The following is a 17,726-nucleotide window of genomic DNA, read 5'->3' on the forward strand; positions in this document are numbered from 1 at the left end:
TTTCAGATAAGTCTCCGATTTATTATGTTACGTATTGCTATTTCAAATAACCGAATTTTAATTGAGCTTAGTAGTCAATTAAAGGTTAATATGTATTAAAGTTATTTGCCAACAAGATTGATACAATTTCGTTTTGTAACACAAATATATTTTAATATGGAAACGTAAAAACAATACAGTTTATAAAAGCAGTTATTACTAATAGTTATCATAAATAATGGTTTGTATACAAGAGTTTTACAAACTTACAGATAGCAATGAGTCATATCCGAGTTAGAACTAAATATTTTATCGAGGATTCAAGTCCACGACGAACAAATTAATTCTGAGTTTCTATCGTCACAAAAGGCTTAAGCTGACGACGTCTTTCTTGACTAGCCTTACATTAGGTACAAGCTGATTCCTTCCAGCAAAGATATTTAATATCCTCATAGAAATCTTAACGTCCGAAGTAATTCACTGAAGTTGAACAATTTGTAACGTTCGAAATCAATGACTTTTCTGGTCAAATTCTGTGGTTTTCCGAATTATAGACGTTAATCAAAATTATAGTTTCCTAGACCCATTGAACGATGACTGTACTTGTCCAATGATATTACCTCATATTTCTTCGTTACTTTTATACAAATCATGCGAGTCTCTAAAACCTTTATCAGTATTCTCGCGCACTTTCGTCAAACAAGTATTGTTAATTTTTACACTTTCAAAAATTCCCTACATATTTCGAGAGAATGCGGGACTTGTGCAATGCACAGTTAAGAATATACGTCACAGACAAAAAGGAAAAGTGTACTGAAAGAAACTTACACCCTTGTGCAAATTAACGGAAACAAATGGTTATTTTACAATATTTTCAGCATGGCGGCCAGTGCAGGCTCGCTGGACCCGCTGATTTCCTTTAATAGTCATTTTTTCACACAGACGGCGTCATTAGCTGTGTTTTGCAGTACGGTCATCTATTTTTGGGATATATGACGAAATTTTGAGGAATATTACGTCATTCGAAATTGCGTTAGAAGGGCAAGGAGACCAGTCAAAAAACAACTTCTTACCAACTCAATGAAGAAAAAACGGTATCAATGGGGTCTGAAATACAAGAACTGTACGCAAGAACAATGGAGGAAGGTGTTATTCAGTGACGAGACTCATTTCTTCGTACAGGGTCAAATAAGTCTGCATGTTCGCAGATCTCCAGGTGAGAAACTTCGAGAATCTCGCATAAATCAGTTCGTAAAACATCCCTTGAAGAAGATGTTTGGGGCCTTTTCAGCTACTATGGCGTCGGAGGCTTACATATCGTAGAAAGTATGATGCGAGAACCACAGTACATCAAAGTTTTGCAGAGAAGAGTCGTTCCAGAATAGAAAAAGAGATTTCCAGATGGATCTGGCATTTTTCAGCAAGATCTGGCTCCGTGCCACACATCGAAACTTGTGAAGAATTTTATTATTACAACGCGAATAAAGGTGCTGGACTGGCCTGGAAACTCACCCGACTTAAATCCTATTGAAAATCTTTGGGGGATTTGTAAAAAAAGACCTCGGGGAAAAGACTGTACAACGAAAGATAAGCTTATTAAGGCCATAACTGAGGTGTGGTACCGCGATCCAAAAATTAGTAAAGATTGCAGTCAACTCGTTGACTCGATGTCAAATCGGATTAATGATTTTCTGAAAAATAAAGGCGGTCATATCATGTATTAATTTGTGAGTAATTTTTGGATTCTTAGAAATAAAATGCAAAAAATTGAAAAAATCGTATTTTTCTGCCTTGTTTCAATTAATTTGCACAAGGGTGTAGACACTAAAATAAATGTACAACAGTAAATTTGTCGCACGCGTAATAACACAATGTTCAGTCTCGGTAATCTATCGGACTGTTTTTCACTCATTATCTTAAATATTATTCATCCACTTTAGTAATGCTAAATGAGCATAAAGCATGAACTTTTGTCCAAACAGGTAGGAGAAAAAGTGTGTAATAAAATTAAACCCAAATTGAAATACTGATATCATAATTAATCCGGAAAGGGTTTGTGAGTCTTGTATGGTTTTGGTATATCATAAATATATATAAAGTCTAATGTCAGTTTATCTGAATGCTTTTCCAGTTGTTTCGTAGTGGATGTACTAGTTCTTTCAATACTTATTTCAACATGGCTTGGTTAATTTAGTGGTACTTTTGTTCCGAGTGTAACTTTTACATTGGTAATCATCACAGTGTGTAATCATCAGCTATGAAAATACGTATCGTGTTTTGATAAGTATGGAATATAACAAAACCATGCGTTTTCTATCTTCTTAGTATAATACACTATTTCTATGAACTTTTCAGTTATTCTCAGTATGTTTTTGCTTTTTTGTACTTGATTGCGAAGCTACACAATGGGCTATCTTTGTCGTGCACACCAGGGTTGCCAATGGGAACACAGCACAATTTTCGCATTACTCTTGATAAAGACAGTATTTAAGTTGATTTCGTTCTAGCTGCTTTTTTAATTTTTCATATTTGGAGAAAGAATTTGTTCTGCCAATGTATAATATAGCTGTAACATTGTATGTAGCGCAAAAACGCAGACAGTCTGTCTGTCTCAAGTGGCAGATTATGTAATAATTCGATATCGCAATTTTCCTCATGTTTGAATGGAATTGACCGTAAATGGTATTGGTGACACCAGTGTCTTGAGAGGAATAGCATTATACAACTTAATATCTGTTACTATGATTTATTAGCTCTTTTTGTCTTTAGCTATATATGTTATACATACGTGTGTATGTCATATCTATATGAATAGTACTATCTGTTGTTATATATCAATGTAACTACTTCGCAGGGTGCGGATGGACTTTCACCAAAATTGATATAGAAGTTCATTAGGTCTATGTGGGGGTACACACAATATTTCGGTTTTGTTTTTTGTGGTTTTTATGGGCGTTTTTACGTGTGTTTTTTACCACCACTTTGCTTTCTGTTGATGGACTTTCACAAAATGTGGCATAAAGATTTGTTAGGCCCATGGGGAGATACATGAAAATTTATGGTTTTACATTCTGTGCTCTGCTGTTTTTATGGGCGTTTTATTTAGAATTACATATAAGAGAACTAACTTTTCATATCTTAAGATTAATAATGATTTGAATAACTTGTGTTCAGGTGGTGGGTACTCCAGCTTGTATAACTTTGTAATATTTGCATCTTGTCTAACATACGAAGTATTTTATGATGTTGTTGTAAATTGTTGTTTTAGTTCAAAGCTGCACAGTGGACTATCTACAATTAGTCCACAGTGAGAATCGAACCCTGAATGTTGGTATTATAAGTCAGTAAACTTGTGCATGCGCTACACGTGGATAGTGCCTTCAAACGTTTGTCCGAAGTATTTTATGGCAGTTTTGAAAAGTAGTTTGGCCTCTTAACACTTGAAGGTAAATCTTAAAATATATGTCACATATAATTTTGCATTATATGTGTATATATTTTACCCTGGTTCTGTGATTTGTGTAGTCAATAAGGTGATGTAGTAAAAATATGAAGTATATTAGTAAATTGTATTAAAACTTGCATTTATTGCAAAAAAAACATGAAAAGATATATCCATATTTGGTTAAATATTTCAGCATTACTGGTAAGTGGTAAATGACGTCATAGAAGGCACTTCCTGCTGTCGACAGTGAAAGCCGGCCGGCTTCCGCCCACTTCACGTTGCTAGAGAGAGACTTGTTGCAGTCCATCAAAATAGTCTGTTTAAGCCAAGGTGACATTATCGGAATGATTCCAAAGTCCTTCTCCGAAGAGTTTGTGGTCACTTCACTAGGACCCCGTCTGAAAAGGACATACAGTTCCACTTGCAGGTATGAAGGTGAGCAACAGTTCATATCCAGCTTGACTTTAGTGCCACGGGTGGTTCCTCAACAGTTTCGTAGTACACTTTGCGTGGCTATGCCAGACACAGAGGCAGAGCCCGGGCCAGTGTTCACGGAAACTATAGATTTTGTTCCTCGTTTGACACCGTCCAGATATGGAGAAGCTATTTTCGCTTTCCCCAAAGATGTGTTTACAGAATATAAATCACAATTGAATTACTGGCCTAATTATCAACACCAGTGGTTCACGTGTGCCGTCCAACTTATTCCGGCTGAAAAACTGCACGTGTCAACCACTGTCCCAATGCCAGACACACAAGTGCTTGGTGAGTGCAGCGCATCCGTCGTCTGTACCGGAACTAAAATTCCACCGTTTATGTGTAGGCCAACAGGACAAGAACAAGTAGCCAACCTAGTCGTTAACGGAGAGGCCTGATAGGGGCGCATTACGTTTAAACTGGGGTAGGTTGTATACTTAGATTATGATAGAAATGAAGCAGTGTTTTCGATAATTGTGTAAAATGTAAATCTCAAATGAATACTGCACTATCTTCAAAGAGGAATGCTTGTTGTATACCAAGAGGTAGTCAGTTGTTTACAAGTAGATATGTATAATATATTTGTTTAGTGCTCGACTTAAAGAACTTAAATTGTAATTTATAATTCCTATGATCCTGATTATCTTTAAAGGAACTGTTTCGTTTTTTGTGATTGAATTTTTCAACCTAAAAATAATTACTTTAAACCTGATCCCCCACTGATTTTGACAAATGTTAGCAATTAAGAATTAAAACAAAAATATTTCGTTATATTGGGACGTCTTTTAATTCTGTGATCAGAGAGCTGCCCTTTATGAAATGTGAAAGATGAAAGGCTATTGTAATCTAGTTTGTTTTGTTTTTAAATACAACGATTTTCAGAATATTAGTTAAACCTTTAAATTTTGAATCCACATTTATTTTATGTTAATGTGATTGCATATTATCAAATTTTTGTTACTGCGAAGAATACATTTGTGTAATTTATAAACTCGTTTTATTTTGAAATTAATATAGATTTTTAAGCTTAGGAATAACGATTGTTGTTTAGAAGTTCTAAATAATTTAAATAATCAGCAATTCATCGAATTTCGTGTTGAGGAATGCTAGAATTAACTAGTAATTCCTTTAAGAAATGTGTTATTGTCTCGTTTTCCTATTACAAAAAGATACCTTGAGTGTTCTTGTTTCCCAAAAGATATTAATTTGAATAGCTGCTTTTAGCTTTAGTTCAGTTTCCATTTAAATAAGTTTATTTTACAACTAATGAATAGCTAGTACCATTTTAAAGACATCTTTTTATATATATATAAACAAATTATTGAGGTATCAGTTGTTTTTTGTTTTTTTTGTAATTAAGGACAAAGCTACACAAAGGGTTATCCATGCTCTGCTCACCACGGGTATTGAAATCTAGATTTTAGAATTGCAAGTCAGCAGACATTCTGCTGTGCCACTTGGGGGGATTAAATTAATATGCCTCTCAAAATCCTGATTTCCTGTCTGTTCTTTACGCATTTCACGGTGTCACAATCTAGTAGGCCAGTTCGACTCGTAATCTGAGGGTCGCGGGTAGGAATCCTCCTCACACCAAACAAGCTCGCCCTTTCAGCTGTGGGGGCGTTATAATTTACGGTCAATCCCACTATTCGTTGGTAAAGTAGTAGCCCAATAGTTGGCGGTGGGTGGTGATGGCTAGTTGCCTTTCCTGCTAAGTAAGGAACGGCTAGTGCAGATAGCCCTCGTGTATCTTTGCGCGAAATTCAAAAACCAAACTGGTTTACTAGTATTATCGAATATTAAGATGGCAGCATTAACGTTTCTTTCCTGAACATGGTCAAAAGTGTAGATCAAACAAACTGGAACGTGATTCATTAAACATATCCAACCCGTATCCACAAAAACGTAGTCTAGACTATCTTAATTATGTTTACAAACTTGTTTAGGAAAGTCTGTATTTCTAACGTCCACAATAAACTAAGAAATAAGTATAACAACAGAAACATTACCAATCTAACTCGGCCCTGACACTTGTAGTTCATTTTATTTCACATGAAATCTGCATAACAATACAAAATATAATGTGCAAGAGTAATGAAGAAGTTAAATTTATTGACAACCAGTACCCAAGCTGAAATGTATTTTCATGTATTGATTTCTTACTCTGCTCTTATATCTTGCTCGTAACCCTAAAGTTACTGTATTGACTAGTAGAGGTACAGTAGAAAAATGTCGCGTATTTACCCTAGTGGTTCTTATGTAGGGTGAAAAGATTTTCAAACTCAAAAAAGCGGGACAATCCAATCTTTGCTTCTAATTTCAAAATGGGTATTAAATTTTTGAAGTGATTTAACTTTTTATTTGATTCACTTTAAAATTGATTGAACTCTTCCACGATACTTAAAAATATATAAAGATTGGTATTGTTTTTGAAATAATTTCAATTATTTTTTAATAGATAAGAAACAAATGAGCAAAAATAGTAAAATTACGCGTTCAAGAAATCTTTAATTATTCGCTTAATCTAACTTTTCTTAAAATAGGTTACTTCTCACTTGGATTTATTTAAAAACCTATAACATTTTCAAAAATATTACTTTTACGTTTTAAGCATTATTTTCAAACTGTTTTTAAGACATGCTTTTCAATGGAACGTAGAAGTTCTGATTGTGACATTAAATAGTCATAACATTCAGTATATGAGTGTGAAAAATGAGTTTTTACCACAAGCGTTGCCTTCCCTGTGTTCACATTCAGATCTGGGATTTTCACCACGCACAGATAAAACTTTCGGAAGTTTGACTGCAGGAGAATAAGTGTTATAACTATGAACAAGTCAAGTAGGCCCACTGCTTTTGCAATACGATGTGACAGAGAGTTTGTTGTCTTTATCATAAAATCTGGACTTTTTGTGCATCCGTGAAAAGCTGTCGGGATACTGGGACAAGCTACTAAAAACAGGACTTTTCCGGCAAAACGCGAACGCCTGGTCAACCTATAATCATGCTATGATACTTGTGCCAGGAAAATATGAAGACTTGTTAGACAAAGTGCTATAACACATCAGAAACTGTAGTAACAGCAAGGACTCGTCAAAATCTATGGGTCTCTGTTAGTTGAAGCAACAGCTAGCATTGATAGCGTTTATAAAGCTTTTTTACTGTAAATTCTACACAGTCGAAAACTGAACACACCTTTTGGCCGATTTATTACTTATGTTGTACTTTTTTGCGGTTCGCAGGGTCCCTGGTTGGGGACGTGATTGTACTGAACTTGCTCCGCACCTTCCACTCTAGCGCGTATAAAAGTGACAGTCAGTTCAGTTATTCGGCTCGAAGCCAAACACAGAAAGCACTGCAACTGCGGACACGGCTAATTGGGTGGCTTTCATCTGGTTAGCAGTTCAAAATTTGGAACGCCTAAAACCTTAACCCTAAAGATTTCTGACTTTACAGATTAGCCCACATTTGTTAAGCATCGTTCAACTTACGATTTCCAATCCCATTCAAGTTTGAGTTCATAGATTTTTTATAAGTATTTAAAAAGAAGGATAATATTCGTGCTTTATTATCTATCGATTTTAATTTTCATTACTTATTGCGCGTCATATTTCGACAGAATACCACGATTTGTCAGATTGATTTTCTGGTCTCTTTACAATATACTATGTAATAATAAACGATATTTGTTTAACAATATAGTAAAATAGTTTAAATAATGTTTTTATTGTGTTTCTGGTATAGTGTCATTCACATTCGTCTTACGTCTGAAACGTTATGTATTAAACATTAAATTTTTCCATTGTACTTGATACTAGCTCTTTCATTTACGTTTGTTCTTCTGTAATTTTAAGTATTATCAAATATAAGAATTTTTATTTTCATATAAGTTATACCTTTATTCACTGTTTCTGTTTAACTTGCTTTTAAATAATTTAGTTTTGTGTTTGTATATTTAAAACTGATTGGTTAATAGAAATTTCGCTCTTTATAGAATGCTCAGTGTTTATGCATAATAATAATAATAAATTAACCTCATGATATGTCACGTGATTACTTGTTTATGCTTGATGTTTATAAGTGCAGAGATTCAGCATTAGTTAATCAGTAAAATAATTGGTCAAGTTTAGGAATATTTCTAACTTGTGTTGTTCTAGTAGTGCAAGGTAATATAATGGAAGTAGTTGTTGTTTATTATTATTTTAGAAAGCGTGCAACGTCCATAATATAGTTGTTGTTGGTCATACCATTCCAGATTGCTGCATTTTTTTTATTTTATAAGGAATCATTCAGGAAGATAGTGAACAATCCCCAATACTGGTGTTGTCATAAAAGCATTCAAAGAGCAAGACGTTGACACATTTTCTTCCTTGGCTATAGTATTCATCAAAAGTGAAGCTGAATGTCCCTTGATACATTTTAATTCTTGTGAATAAAAGGGCTAAGTAATATAATTAAAACATCTGTCAGAGCTTATGCCACCGTGAACTAAGATCAACTTGGTATGAAGGTTCGACCTTTACGAAAGTGGCCAGGAAGTGTGAGTTTTGGCCAAACGAAATAACTATTACGTGTGTGCAGAATGTACTTTATTTAAGACACGTCACTATTTATGAATTTTCAAAGAGAAAAATAAGATGTAAAGTAATTTAATATTCCGTTTCTTGATCTGTGAATTTACCATTATTCAAAAGTTAATAAAGAACATACAACTGATTTATATATATAATATATATATATAAATATATAATATATAAATAAGTAAGATATGAATTTGATGTAATACTTGCATTGCAATGATGTACACAAACCATGATATGTACATAAAAAGTATAAACCATTACAGTCTGAATCATACTGTGCGCCTATGAACAAGAAACTTCTGGGCACTTTCAACTGTTTTGTTAAAACCCAAATGATCTTGTTACAGAATGTCTCTCAAGGCGCTAAGAAAACAAACTGTCTTATTGTTTGATAGCATCATTTTGGTGATACCGTTGGAATTCGTTATTGTATAAATGTTGCCCCACCACCAACTGGGCCCTGCATGGCCAGGTGGTTAAGACGTTCGACTCGTAATCCGAGGGTCGCGGGTTCGAGTCCCCGTTACACCAGATATGCTCGCCTTTTCAGCCGTGTAGGCATTATAATGTTACGGTCAATCCCATTATTCGTTGGTAAGAGAGTAGCCCAAGAGCTGGCGGTGGATGGTAGTGACTCGCTGCCTTCCCTCTAGTCTTACACTGCTAAATTAGGAACGGTCTGCGCAGGTAGCTCTCGTGTAGCTTTGCGCGAAATTAAAAACAAACAAACAATATTTATTGGTCAGCTTGTGATTAAATGTTGTATAATGAGTGTAAATTATATGCTGGCAAATCATTTGTTTCTTGTTGCATTCATTTGAGTGTGTTTAAGTGTTGTTCACTCTTTCAAAAGTTTATACTTTTCATATATAATGACATTTTTAAAGAAATTCTACAGTTTATATTTTTCTAGCCTAGTGGTTGGTGAACTCGCCTAGCAACCGCTCCCCACTGGCACAGAGATACGTTTGCGGCCTTATATCGCTAAAATCTAGGTTTCGATACCCGTGATGGGCAGAGCACAGATGGCCTATTTGTAGCTTTGTGCTTAATTCAAACACATCAAATGAGTTCTTGCTACCTGTGGGTCGTGAGTTCGAATTACAATCATGTTCAACATTTCAGCCATGAGAGCGTTATATAACGTGATCAATTCCACTATTTGTTGGTAAAAGAATAATATGACATTTGGCGGGGGGGGGGGTGTTTACTAACTACCTTTCCTCCAGTATATCGCTTCTAGTTTAGGGAAGGCTAGTTTAGACAACTATCGGGTAGGTTTGTGCAAAATAAACCAAACCAAACCTTGCCAATATATCTGATGAACACTTGAGTTCTCGTTATTTATGAATCTTTTCAAAAGCAAGACTTTCCTCACAGTTGAATGTATTATACCCACCTTATTAGTTTTTTTATATGTATTTCTGGAGGAGTTTGTGTGCGTTTCCATATTTGTGAGATACTATTTAATTAAGCTCCTTTACTTTTTTAATTAAATATTCTGATAGTTGATTTTATATACTGTGTTATAGCTATTTTTGACATTGGTGTGTCATGAGAAATACAGTTAACAGTGTTTTGTTGTGTTTTTAGTTTTGTCTATTCACTTACACGTTACGCAAATTAAACAGAACAAGTGACTCTGCATTTAAATTAAATGTAAGAAAAACATCGGATCTAACTCTTTATATGGTCTAACGGTTAGGACAGTCGACTGGATAGAAATCTGTCAACGAACATGTTCGTCCTTTGGACATTATTATGTGAGGTCAGTCCTACTTCTCACTATTAAAAAGTAGAAAAGTTTGTGGATGGTATTAACTAGCTGTCTTTTCTCCAGTCTTTCAGCTCAAAATCAGCTTTGCACGAGATTCAATAAAACAAAGAAAAATGTCGGCCACATAGTGTTATAAATTTACATTAAAATAATCAGAATTTTTTTTACACCTTAAATTAATCTTATATTACGCTTTTACAACATAGAACTGATAAAAACGTGTGATTGATAAGAATATTTGACCTAATGAAAGCTACGCCTGGGTTTAATATTCATTTAATTAATAGCTCAAACACTGGATTTGATTGTTATACAGACACGTTACAGAGCTTAGCTTTAAATTAGAAAGAAAATGTGACTTCGACCCTTAAACAACTGTTTCGAATCATTCAATGAAATCATACGTATATGCGTGATACGAGTTTTTGTAAAACAAATATGGGAAATAAAAAAACGCACGATTTCACCTTAATCACAATATTTACATTTTACTGGAATATTTTAATAAATTTGAATGGACTAACGATGCTTTAAAATTGATTTACACTCGCGGTATGTCTGCTAGAAACCGGTTTTCGATAGCCTTAGGGGGCAGAACACATAATCCTTTTGTGTAGATTTATGCTTAAGAGGTATGGAGTAGATAGCGTTTGCAATGTCAAGTTACACCATTATTTACATTGTGAACTTCTGCTCTGAAGTCAAACATATTGCAATGTGTTGGTGTAGTCAAGAATGGTGACTTGACAAATGTAAGAACCCAAACAGATTTAATCTAGCCTTATTGCTACTAAGCATAGACTTTCAAAGTCTTTACTCTGGTAATTTGTTTTATCCATGAAGCCAGTATTGCAGCTGCCTTATGTGAGTTTTGTTTTTGTTTCTCATTAAGCACATGGCAGCACAATGTGTTCTCTGTGCTGTGTCTACCATGTATATCAAACTATACAACTTTCATTGTTATAACCCTTAAGACTCGCTGCTGAGTCACTGGGAAGCGTAACGGTTTTGTTACGATCATATTCAACAGTGTTTTCTGTTTTAAAGTAATTTAATCACTGTTATAATGGAAAGAATCTTTGATGTTGTTATTTTTCTTACAGTCTCTCCATCATCATAACAGGGCATGCAAGCTTTGAGGCACGAAATTATGCCTTGTGAAGGAATTATACTGTCTACATTTATTAAACACTGAGTGATAATTGCACTTAGCATTAACAGTACTTCATGATTAGCAATAAACTTCTAAGCACAAAGCTACTCGAGAGCTATCTGTGCTAGCCGTCCCTAATTTAGCAGTGTAAGACTAGAGGGAATGCAGCTAGTCATCACCACCCACCGCCAACTCTTGGGCTACTCTTTTACCAACGAAAAGTGGGATTGACCGTCATATTATAACGCCCCCACGGCTGGGAGGGCGAGCATGTTTGGTGCGACTCGGGCGCGAACCCGCGACCCTCAGATTACGAAGCACACGCCTTAACGCGCTAGGCCATGCCAGACCACGATGAGAACACAGAAATAGATGTTGATCAGAAGGCGTCTGACTTCTAATCGAGAAAGTTTTTCGTTTCATTATAGTATTTGATGGTTGGAGTAAACAAAAAACGAGCAATTCTCTAAAGCTCTGGTATTTTGTTGTATTTTTAGTATAAAATTACCATTTCTTCGATGAAGACCTATATATCCAACAAAGAATAGTAGATCCACAACTTTGCGAAAGAAAACTCAATTTAATGTGGAGCTGGAATACACGAGAATTAAAATATATTGTGTTTAATATAGTTCCTAAAAAATATAATCACCAGGATAACTGGATATGTGAGAAGATAAAATTAGTTACAAAGACTAATCAGGTAAATATTCTCTTGGCGTAAATCTCCGTGTGGTGACACTCACCTCCAAATACGTTTTAGAAAACTATTTTGTAGTTAAACATGGATAAGCTTATGCATTTTATGGGCACTCATAAGTATAAATGTCCGAAACAATTTTAAAGAATGTCAGAAGAGATACTGAACCTGTAAAATCAGGTTCCGAAAATATCCTTACAGTTATGGACGTTTAAAATATGTAGCTGATTGGGAATAAAGTAAAACAATAATATTGTGTTACATAATAATTATAAAGTATTCATAACAGTAGTATTTCCCTTAGTAGCGAGTAGTGGCTATAAACGTATTAATGAGTAGTGTATGCTATTTGGGGTAATAAATATTTTTTTACTTTAAAGAAGTGGATGGGAATTGGATTTTTTAACCATAGCTGATGGATTAATGGATTTTTTAATGGAGCTGAGTGGTATTGGTTTTTATAATCATGCCTAATGAGTTGTGAATGTTTTTTATTTGTAATATTTGATGATTAGCGGATGTTTTACCTCTAACATAGCGTATGCGTATTGGATTGTTTTATGTACATGTCGCTAATTGTTAGCGAATACTTCATAAAACAAATAAGTTCACGATTGTAAGCAATTAGTTTTTGTTAGTCTTTCGCATGATGGTGAACGTGTTATTCGAAACGTAACATAATGGACAGTAGATATTTTTAACGTGGTGGGATATGCATTAAATTTCACCAATACAGTGTATATTTGTTACAGGAACTTCTTAGAGCATTTTAAATTACAAAGCTCTGATTTGGTTTGCATAGGTACAAATAAGGTTAATGGATTTACGTAAAAAAATACTATTCCATTTTAAAGTGTTAATATTCCAGTCATTGTTTTTCTGCTTGTTCAATTTTTTTGTTAATGTACATGAATGTGATTAAATCTTGCTTAAATTGAGTGTATTATTAATATCATACTTTTAGTTACAGATTAGTTCTTAGTTCAGTCATTATTCTCATATCAGTTTTTAATGTGTTAGATTGTGATACTCTAATGTTAAACTGATTTCCGGCTCTGTATGGTCAGGTGGTTAGGGCGCTCGAATCGCAATCTGAGGGTCGCTGGTTCAAATCGCCGTTCCACCAAACATGCTTGCCGTTTCAGCCATGAAGGCATTATAATGTGACGTTCAATCCCACTATTCGTTGGTAAAAGAGTAGCCCAAATGTTAGCGGTAGGTGATGATGACTAGCTGCTTTCTATCTAGTCTTGCACTACTAAATTAGGGACGGCTAGCGTAGATAGCTGTCGTATAGCTTTGCGCGAAATTCAAAAGCAAACAAACAAATTGATTTCCACGAAAACTTTTAGGTAGGTTTAACTTATAATAAGAGTATTCGCTTGACTTGGTCTTCATTACTTTTCTGAAGCTATTGCGGCACTATTCACCTCCTACATCCCAAAATGGAAGCAGATTCTTTGCTTCTACCGTCCTGAACATCCGAGTTGAGGCGTCAATGACATTTGCTTCAATATATAGAGCATAACAGATAAGGATAGCTTTGCCCAGCGCTTTAGCACTAGAGCACTACAGGATGTGGTTAATTAACCCTCAGCTGACTTCAGTTTGATATGGTCGAGGTGCTTCAGTAGAGCCAACCATTTTAGATGTTCTGGGTACAGCAGAGGTCGATAGATCTTTCTAAGTTGGTGATTGCAGAGATATCAGTCAGTGTTAGAAACCTTTGCAGCATTGGTAAAGGTCTGTGTCCAAGAAACTGGTCACACAGAGGTTCAGCAATAAGTCAGAAATTATAAAGCCCAACAATTGGTTTTTAATATCCATGAATGGCACGTAACAGATAACACGTTATGTATCTTTGTGCTTAATAGCAAACAAAAAGTAAAGCAGGAGATGGTTTCTTCTAAACTCGGCACCACTCAAATAGAATAATCTCTGTCTCTTTAGCAGAAAACTCTCCTTTTAAGTCATATGTACTACTACTTACAGAAATTTCAGTTCATTAACTAAGAAGCTTTCGTTTAAGCTTCTTACACAAGAGTTAAAGTAAGAGCAACATACAAGCTAGCAAAAGCAAAAAAAAACACAAAAAAACAAGAACTTTGCTATGGTTTGGTTTTTAATTTCGCGCAAAGCTACTTGTCGTCCCAAGTCAGCAGTGTAAGACTAAAGGGAAGGCAGCTAGTCATTACCACCAAACGCTAACTTCTTGGGCTACTCTTTTACCAACGAATAGTGGAATTGACCTTCACATTATAACGTCTACACGGCTGAAAGGGCGAGCACATTTGGAGTGACGGAGATTTGAACCAGCGACACTCAGATTGTCAGTCAAGTGCCATAATTACCTGACCATGCCGGGCCTTGACGAAAGGTACGTAAAAGATGACAACACCTTTTAGTTTTATATACATGTGTATATATATTGTGATATATATTAATTATCATTGCTCTTAACAATTAATTACAAACAGTCTTAGTATTTACTGTTTTGAATCTTTATACTTGACCCACTTTGGTATGAAAAGATATGGTTGCAGCACCAACATTATTCATAACTGCATAGTCTCTTGTATTTAAAGGTAAAACTTAATCCCACAAAGAGTGTTAGGTAGGCCCTCTTTATAACTGGGGGCCCGGCATAGCCAGATGGGCTAAGGCGTTCGACTCCTAATCCGAGGGTCACGTCGCACCAAACATGCTCGCCCTTTCAGCCATGGGGGCGTTATAACGTTACGGTCAATCCCACTATTCGTTGGTAAAAGAGTAACCCAAGAGTTGGGGGTAGGTGGTGATAACTAGCTGCCTTCCCTCTCGTCTTACACTGCTAAATGAGAGACGGCTAGCGCAGATAGCTCTCGAGTAACTTTGAGCGAAATTCAAAAAAACCAAACAGAACAAAAACAAACTTTATAATTGGAGGATCGACAAGAAAAACTACAGAGTACATTTTGTTACATATTAATATTTTATTTAATAGCTGGATATTTGAATTTGAATTTAGAAGTTAATGTTAATATGTATCAAATGTGTGATATTTGCCAACAAGATTAATACACACAATTTTCTTTTTTAACAAAAATACATTTTAATATACAAATAAAAAAAATGAATTTATAATAACGGTTGTTACTAATAGTTATTACAAATGATGGTTTATATACAAATTTTTGCAAACTTACAAACAATACTGATTTTTATATCCGGTTTAGAAGTGAATATTTTATCAAAAATCCTGGTCGACAACGAGTAAATTAATTTTGAATTTAATAATGTAACACCTCGCACAAGTCAGCTAGTTTGGTTGGCCTCACATCGGTTACAAGTTTACTTCTTACAGAAAGATATTTAATGTCCTCGTAAAAATAACGTTCGAAGTAATTCACTGAATTTGGACATTTTGTAATATTCAAAATCTATAAATGTTCCTGATAAAAGTTTGTAGTTTTCTGATTAATAAACGTTAATCACAATTGTAGCTTCTGAAGCTTATAGTACACTGAATGTAGTTAACTAATAATATTCTTCTTCTGGATCGTCGGTTTTATACAGCAATCACACGAGTTTTTCGAAGTTTCAACAATGTTCTGGCACGTTTTCGTAAAACAAATATCGTTGATTTTTGCTCTCAAGAATCTTCTACGAATTTCAAGAACAGGCGGGTCTTGCGCAAAACCCGGTCAAGAATATACATCACATGCAAAAAGGAAAGTATATTGAAACAAGTTAGGTATTAAATTAAACATACAATGTAAATCCGTTACAATATGAATTGATCTACTAACTGAGTTTTAAACTAAGAAATAAAGTTGCTGGACACGATATGTAACATAAAACGAAAACAATTTTTGTTCCTTCTATTGACATAAACATGGTATACATACTTGTATCAAAGACCTGGCATAGCCAGGTGGTTTGGGTGCTTAACTTGTAACTTACGAGTCGCGGGTACAGGGTGTTCCAGAAGTCTGTACCCATATGGACAAAACACAATGTGTTATTGATTTACTTATTAATCAAATTGCATGCTATTAACAGACATGCACATATCAATTTGTCCTCCGATGATATAGCAATAAGTCTACAGATTCATAGCACTAAACATCAGGGGCTCAATTCTCTTTGGTGGACACAGTAAATAGCCGGATATGGCTCTACTATAAGAAAACACGCATATCAGTTCTAGGTATCTGTGCCATCAGGCTATTTCCTTCAGTGAAATATGTACAGTTGGCATTAGAAATGTGTTAAAGTTAAATAAAGAACATGATGTCTGTTTCACCATGGGTTTAGACTTGTGTGATACATTGGTTAAACGCTTGCATCTCAAGATTTTAAATTTAGTCACAGCTGTTACTATTTTAGAGCTGCTGATTGGAAAGATGGTACCCACATAACAACACCCGCATCACGTTAAACAGATCGTCCTTTTGGCCGTGGAGATGTTATAATATGATGGTCAATCCCATTATACGTTGGTAAAAGAGTAGTACAAGTGTTCACAAACCTAATTAAAATACATGTTCATGAAACACAAGATATTCTGAGTGTGGTATCAAATGGTATAATTCTCTGGTATCATAATTACACTGTAGTAACAACAAGAACGCCAGTGGTAGTTATAACTCACTGTTACAATTGGCAAAGCAACGAGCATATGGCAGCCGCATATAAAGTTCTCCCACGCTGTGTAGATTGTAGGGGATAACACACAACCACACCAAACTACAACGGATGCCAAAAATACAAGAACATTAAAACACGCATAACAAAGACACAAAATCAGGAAAAAGAACACCAAGAATGTGTTACCAACACCCATACCTTAAGGTACCACCAATTCATATCGACGATTTACCAAACATACATTCGCACAAGCCGTCAAAACACGCATTCATACTCACGACAACAACAACAAAAATAACACATAACTTAAAACTGCTCAAACAATAAGCCAAATAACAGAAGCAGTCAAAAATATTATGTACAAATTCCTGTCACAGTACAGAAACATGTCAAATCAAGATGACAGCATAACACTAATAATTAAAATAGCTATTGAACACCTAACACCATTACTAACACAGATCACACACTTACTCGCACTTCTAGAAACAATACAGCACACAAATACATAGCAAATATAAGTCAAGGAAGGTGCATAACCTGACAACATAAAATGGATATAGCTCTGAAAAGGAAAGTTGCAATAGAAACCAATAGATATCCAAACCAGCTTGCTTAAAATTAAATTTAGAACACAAAAATACAACAGATCAGGAGGGAAGAAGATGTCTGCTAAGAACCTGACCCTCCCAAGCCGCCAAAGAGACTTAAATTCCGATGACTGATTGAATTGATTCCATTAGGAGACTGGATGGCCATATTATGTTGAATTAGTGATATGATTAACAGTTTTCTCTCTCTCCGGATATCTTCCCCTTAACCAAATCACTCACTTCATATTTTATGTAGTCTCTTTAAATTTAATTTATCTGACTTAATGGGAAAGTCGAATTTGCCCATAATGACTAGTAATATCCACGTGGAGAGGTTTTAACCACTAGATACAATCTGTTCCACCAGTAGAGGACATTATTGTCATTGACT

At 35.0% G+C, this 17,726-nt stretch overlaps 1 protein-coding gene across 5 annotated transcripts in view; it reads left to right on the forward strand.

The window, feature by feature from the left end:
- Nucleotides 1-17,726, forward strand: part of LOC143225330 (uncharacterized) — a 31,840-nt gene that overhangs the window by 9,702 nt on the left and 4,412 nt on the right. For 2 of the 5 annotated variants that reach the window (XM_076454531.1, XM_076454540.1), the window contains one exon: nt 3,618-4,325. In XM_076454531.1, coding sequence (XP_076310646.1) covers nt 3,769-4,299 — 531 coding nt within the window. In that variant the 5' untranslated portion in view covers nt 3,618-3,768 and the 3' untranslated portion in view covers nt 4,300-4,325. Of the gene's footprint in view, nt 1-3,617; nt 4,447-8,182; nt 10,252-11,363; nt 14,491-17,726 lie in introns of all 5 variants that reach the window. The other 3 variants (XR_013013799.1, XR_013013796.1, XR_013013795.1) reach the window with 3 other exon arrangements.

The sequence above is a fragment of the Tachypleus tridentatus genome, chromosome 1 (genome assembly GCF_004210375.1).
Source record: "Tachypleus tridentatus isolate NWPU-2018 chromosome 1, ASM421037v1, whole genome shotgun sequence".
NCBI lineage: Eukaryota > Metazoa > Arthropoda > Merostomata > Xiphosura > Limulidae > Tachypleus > Tachypleus tridentatus.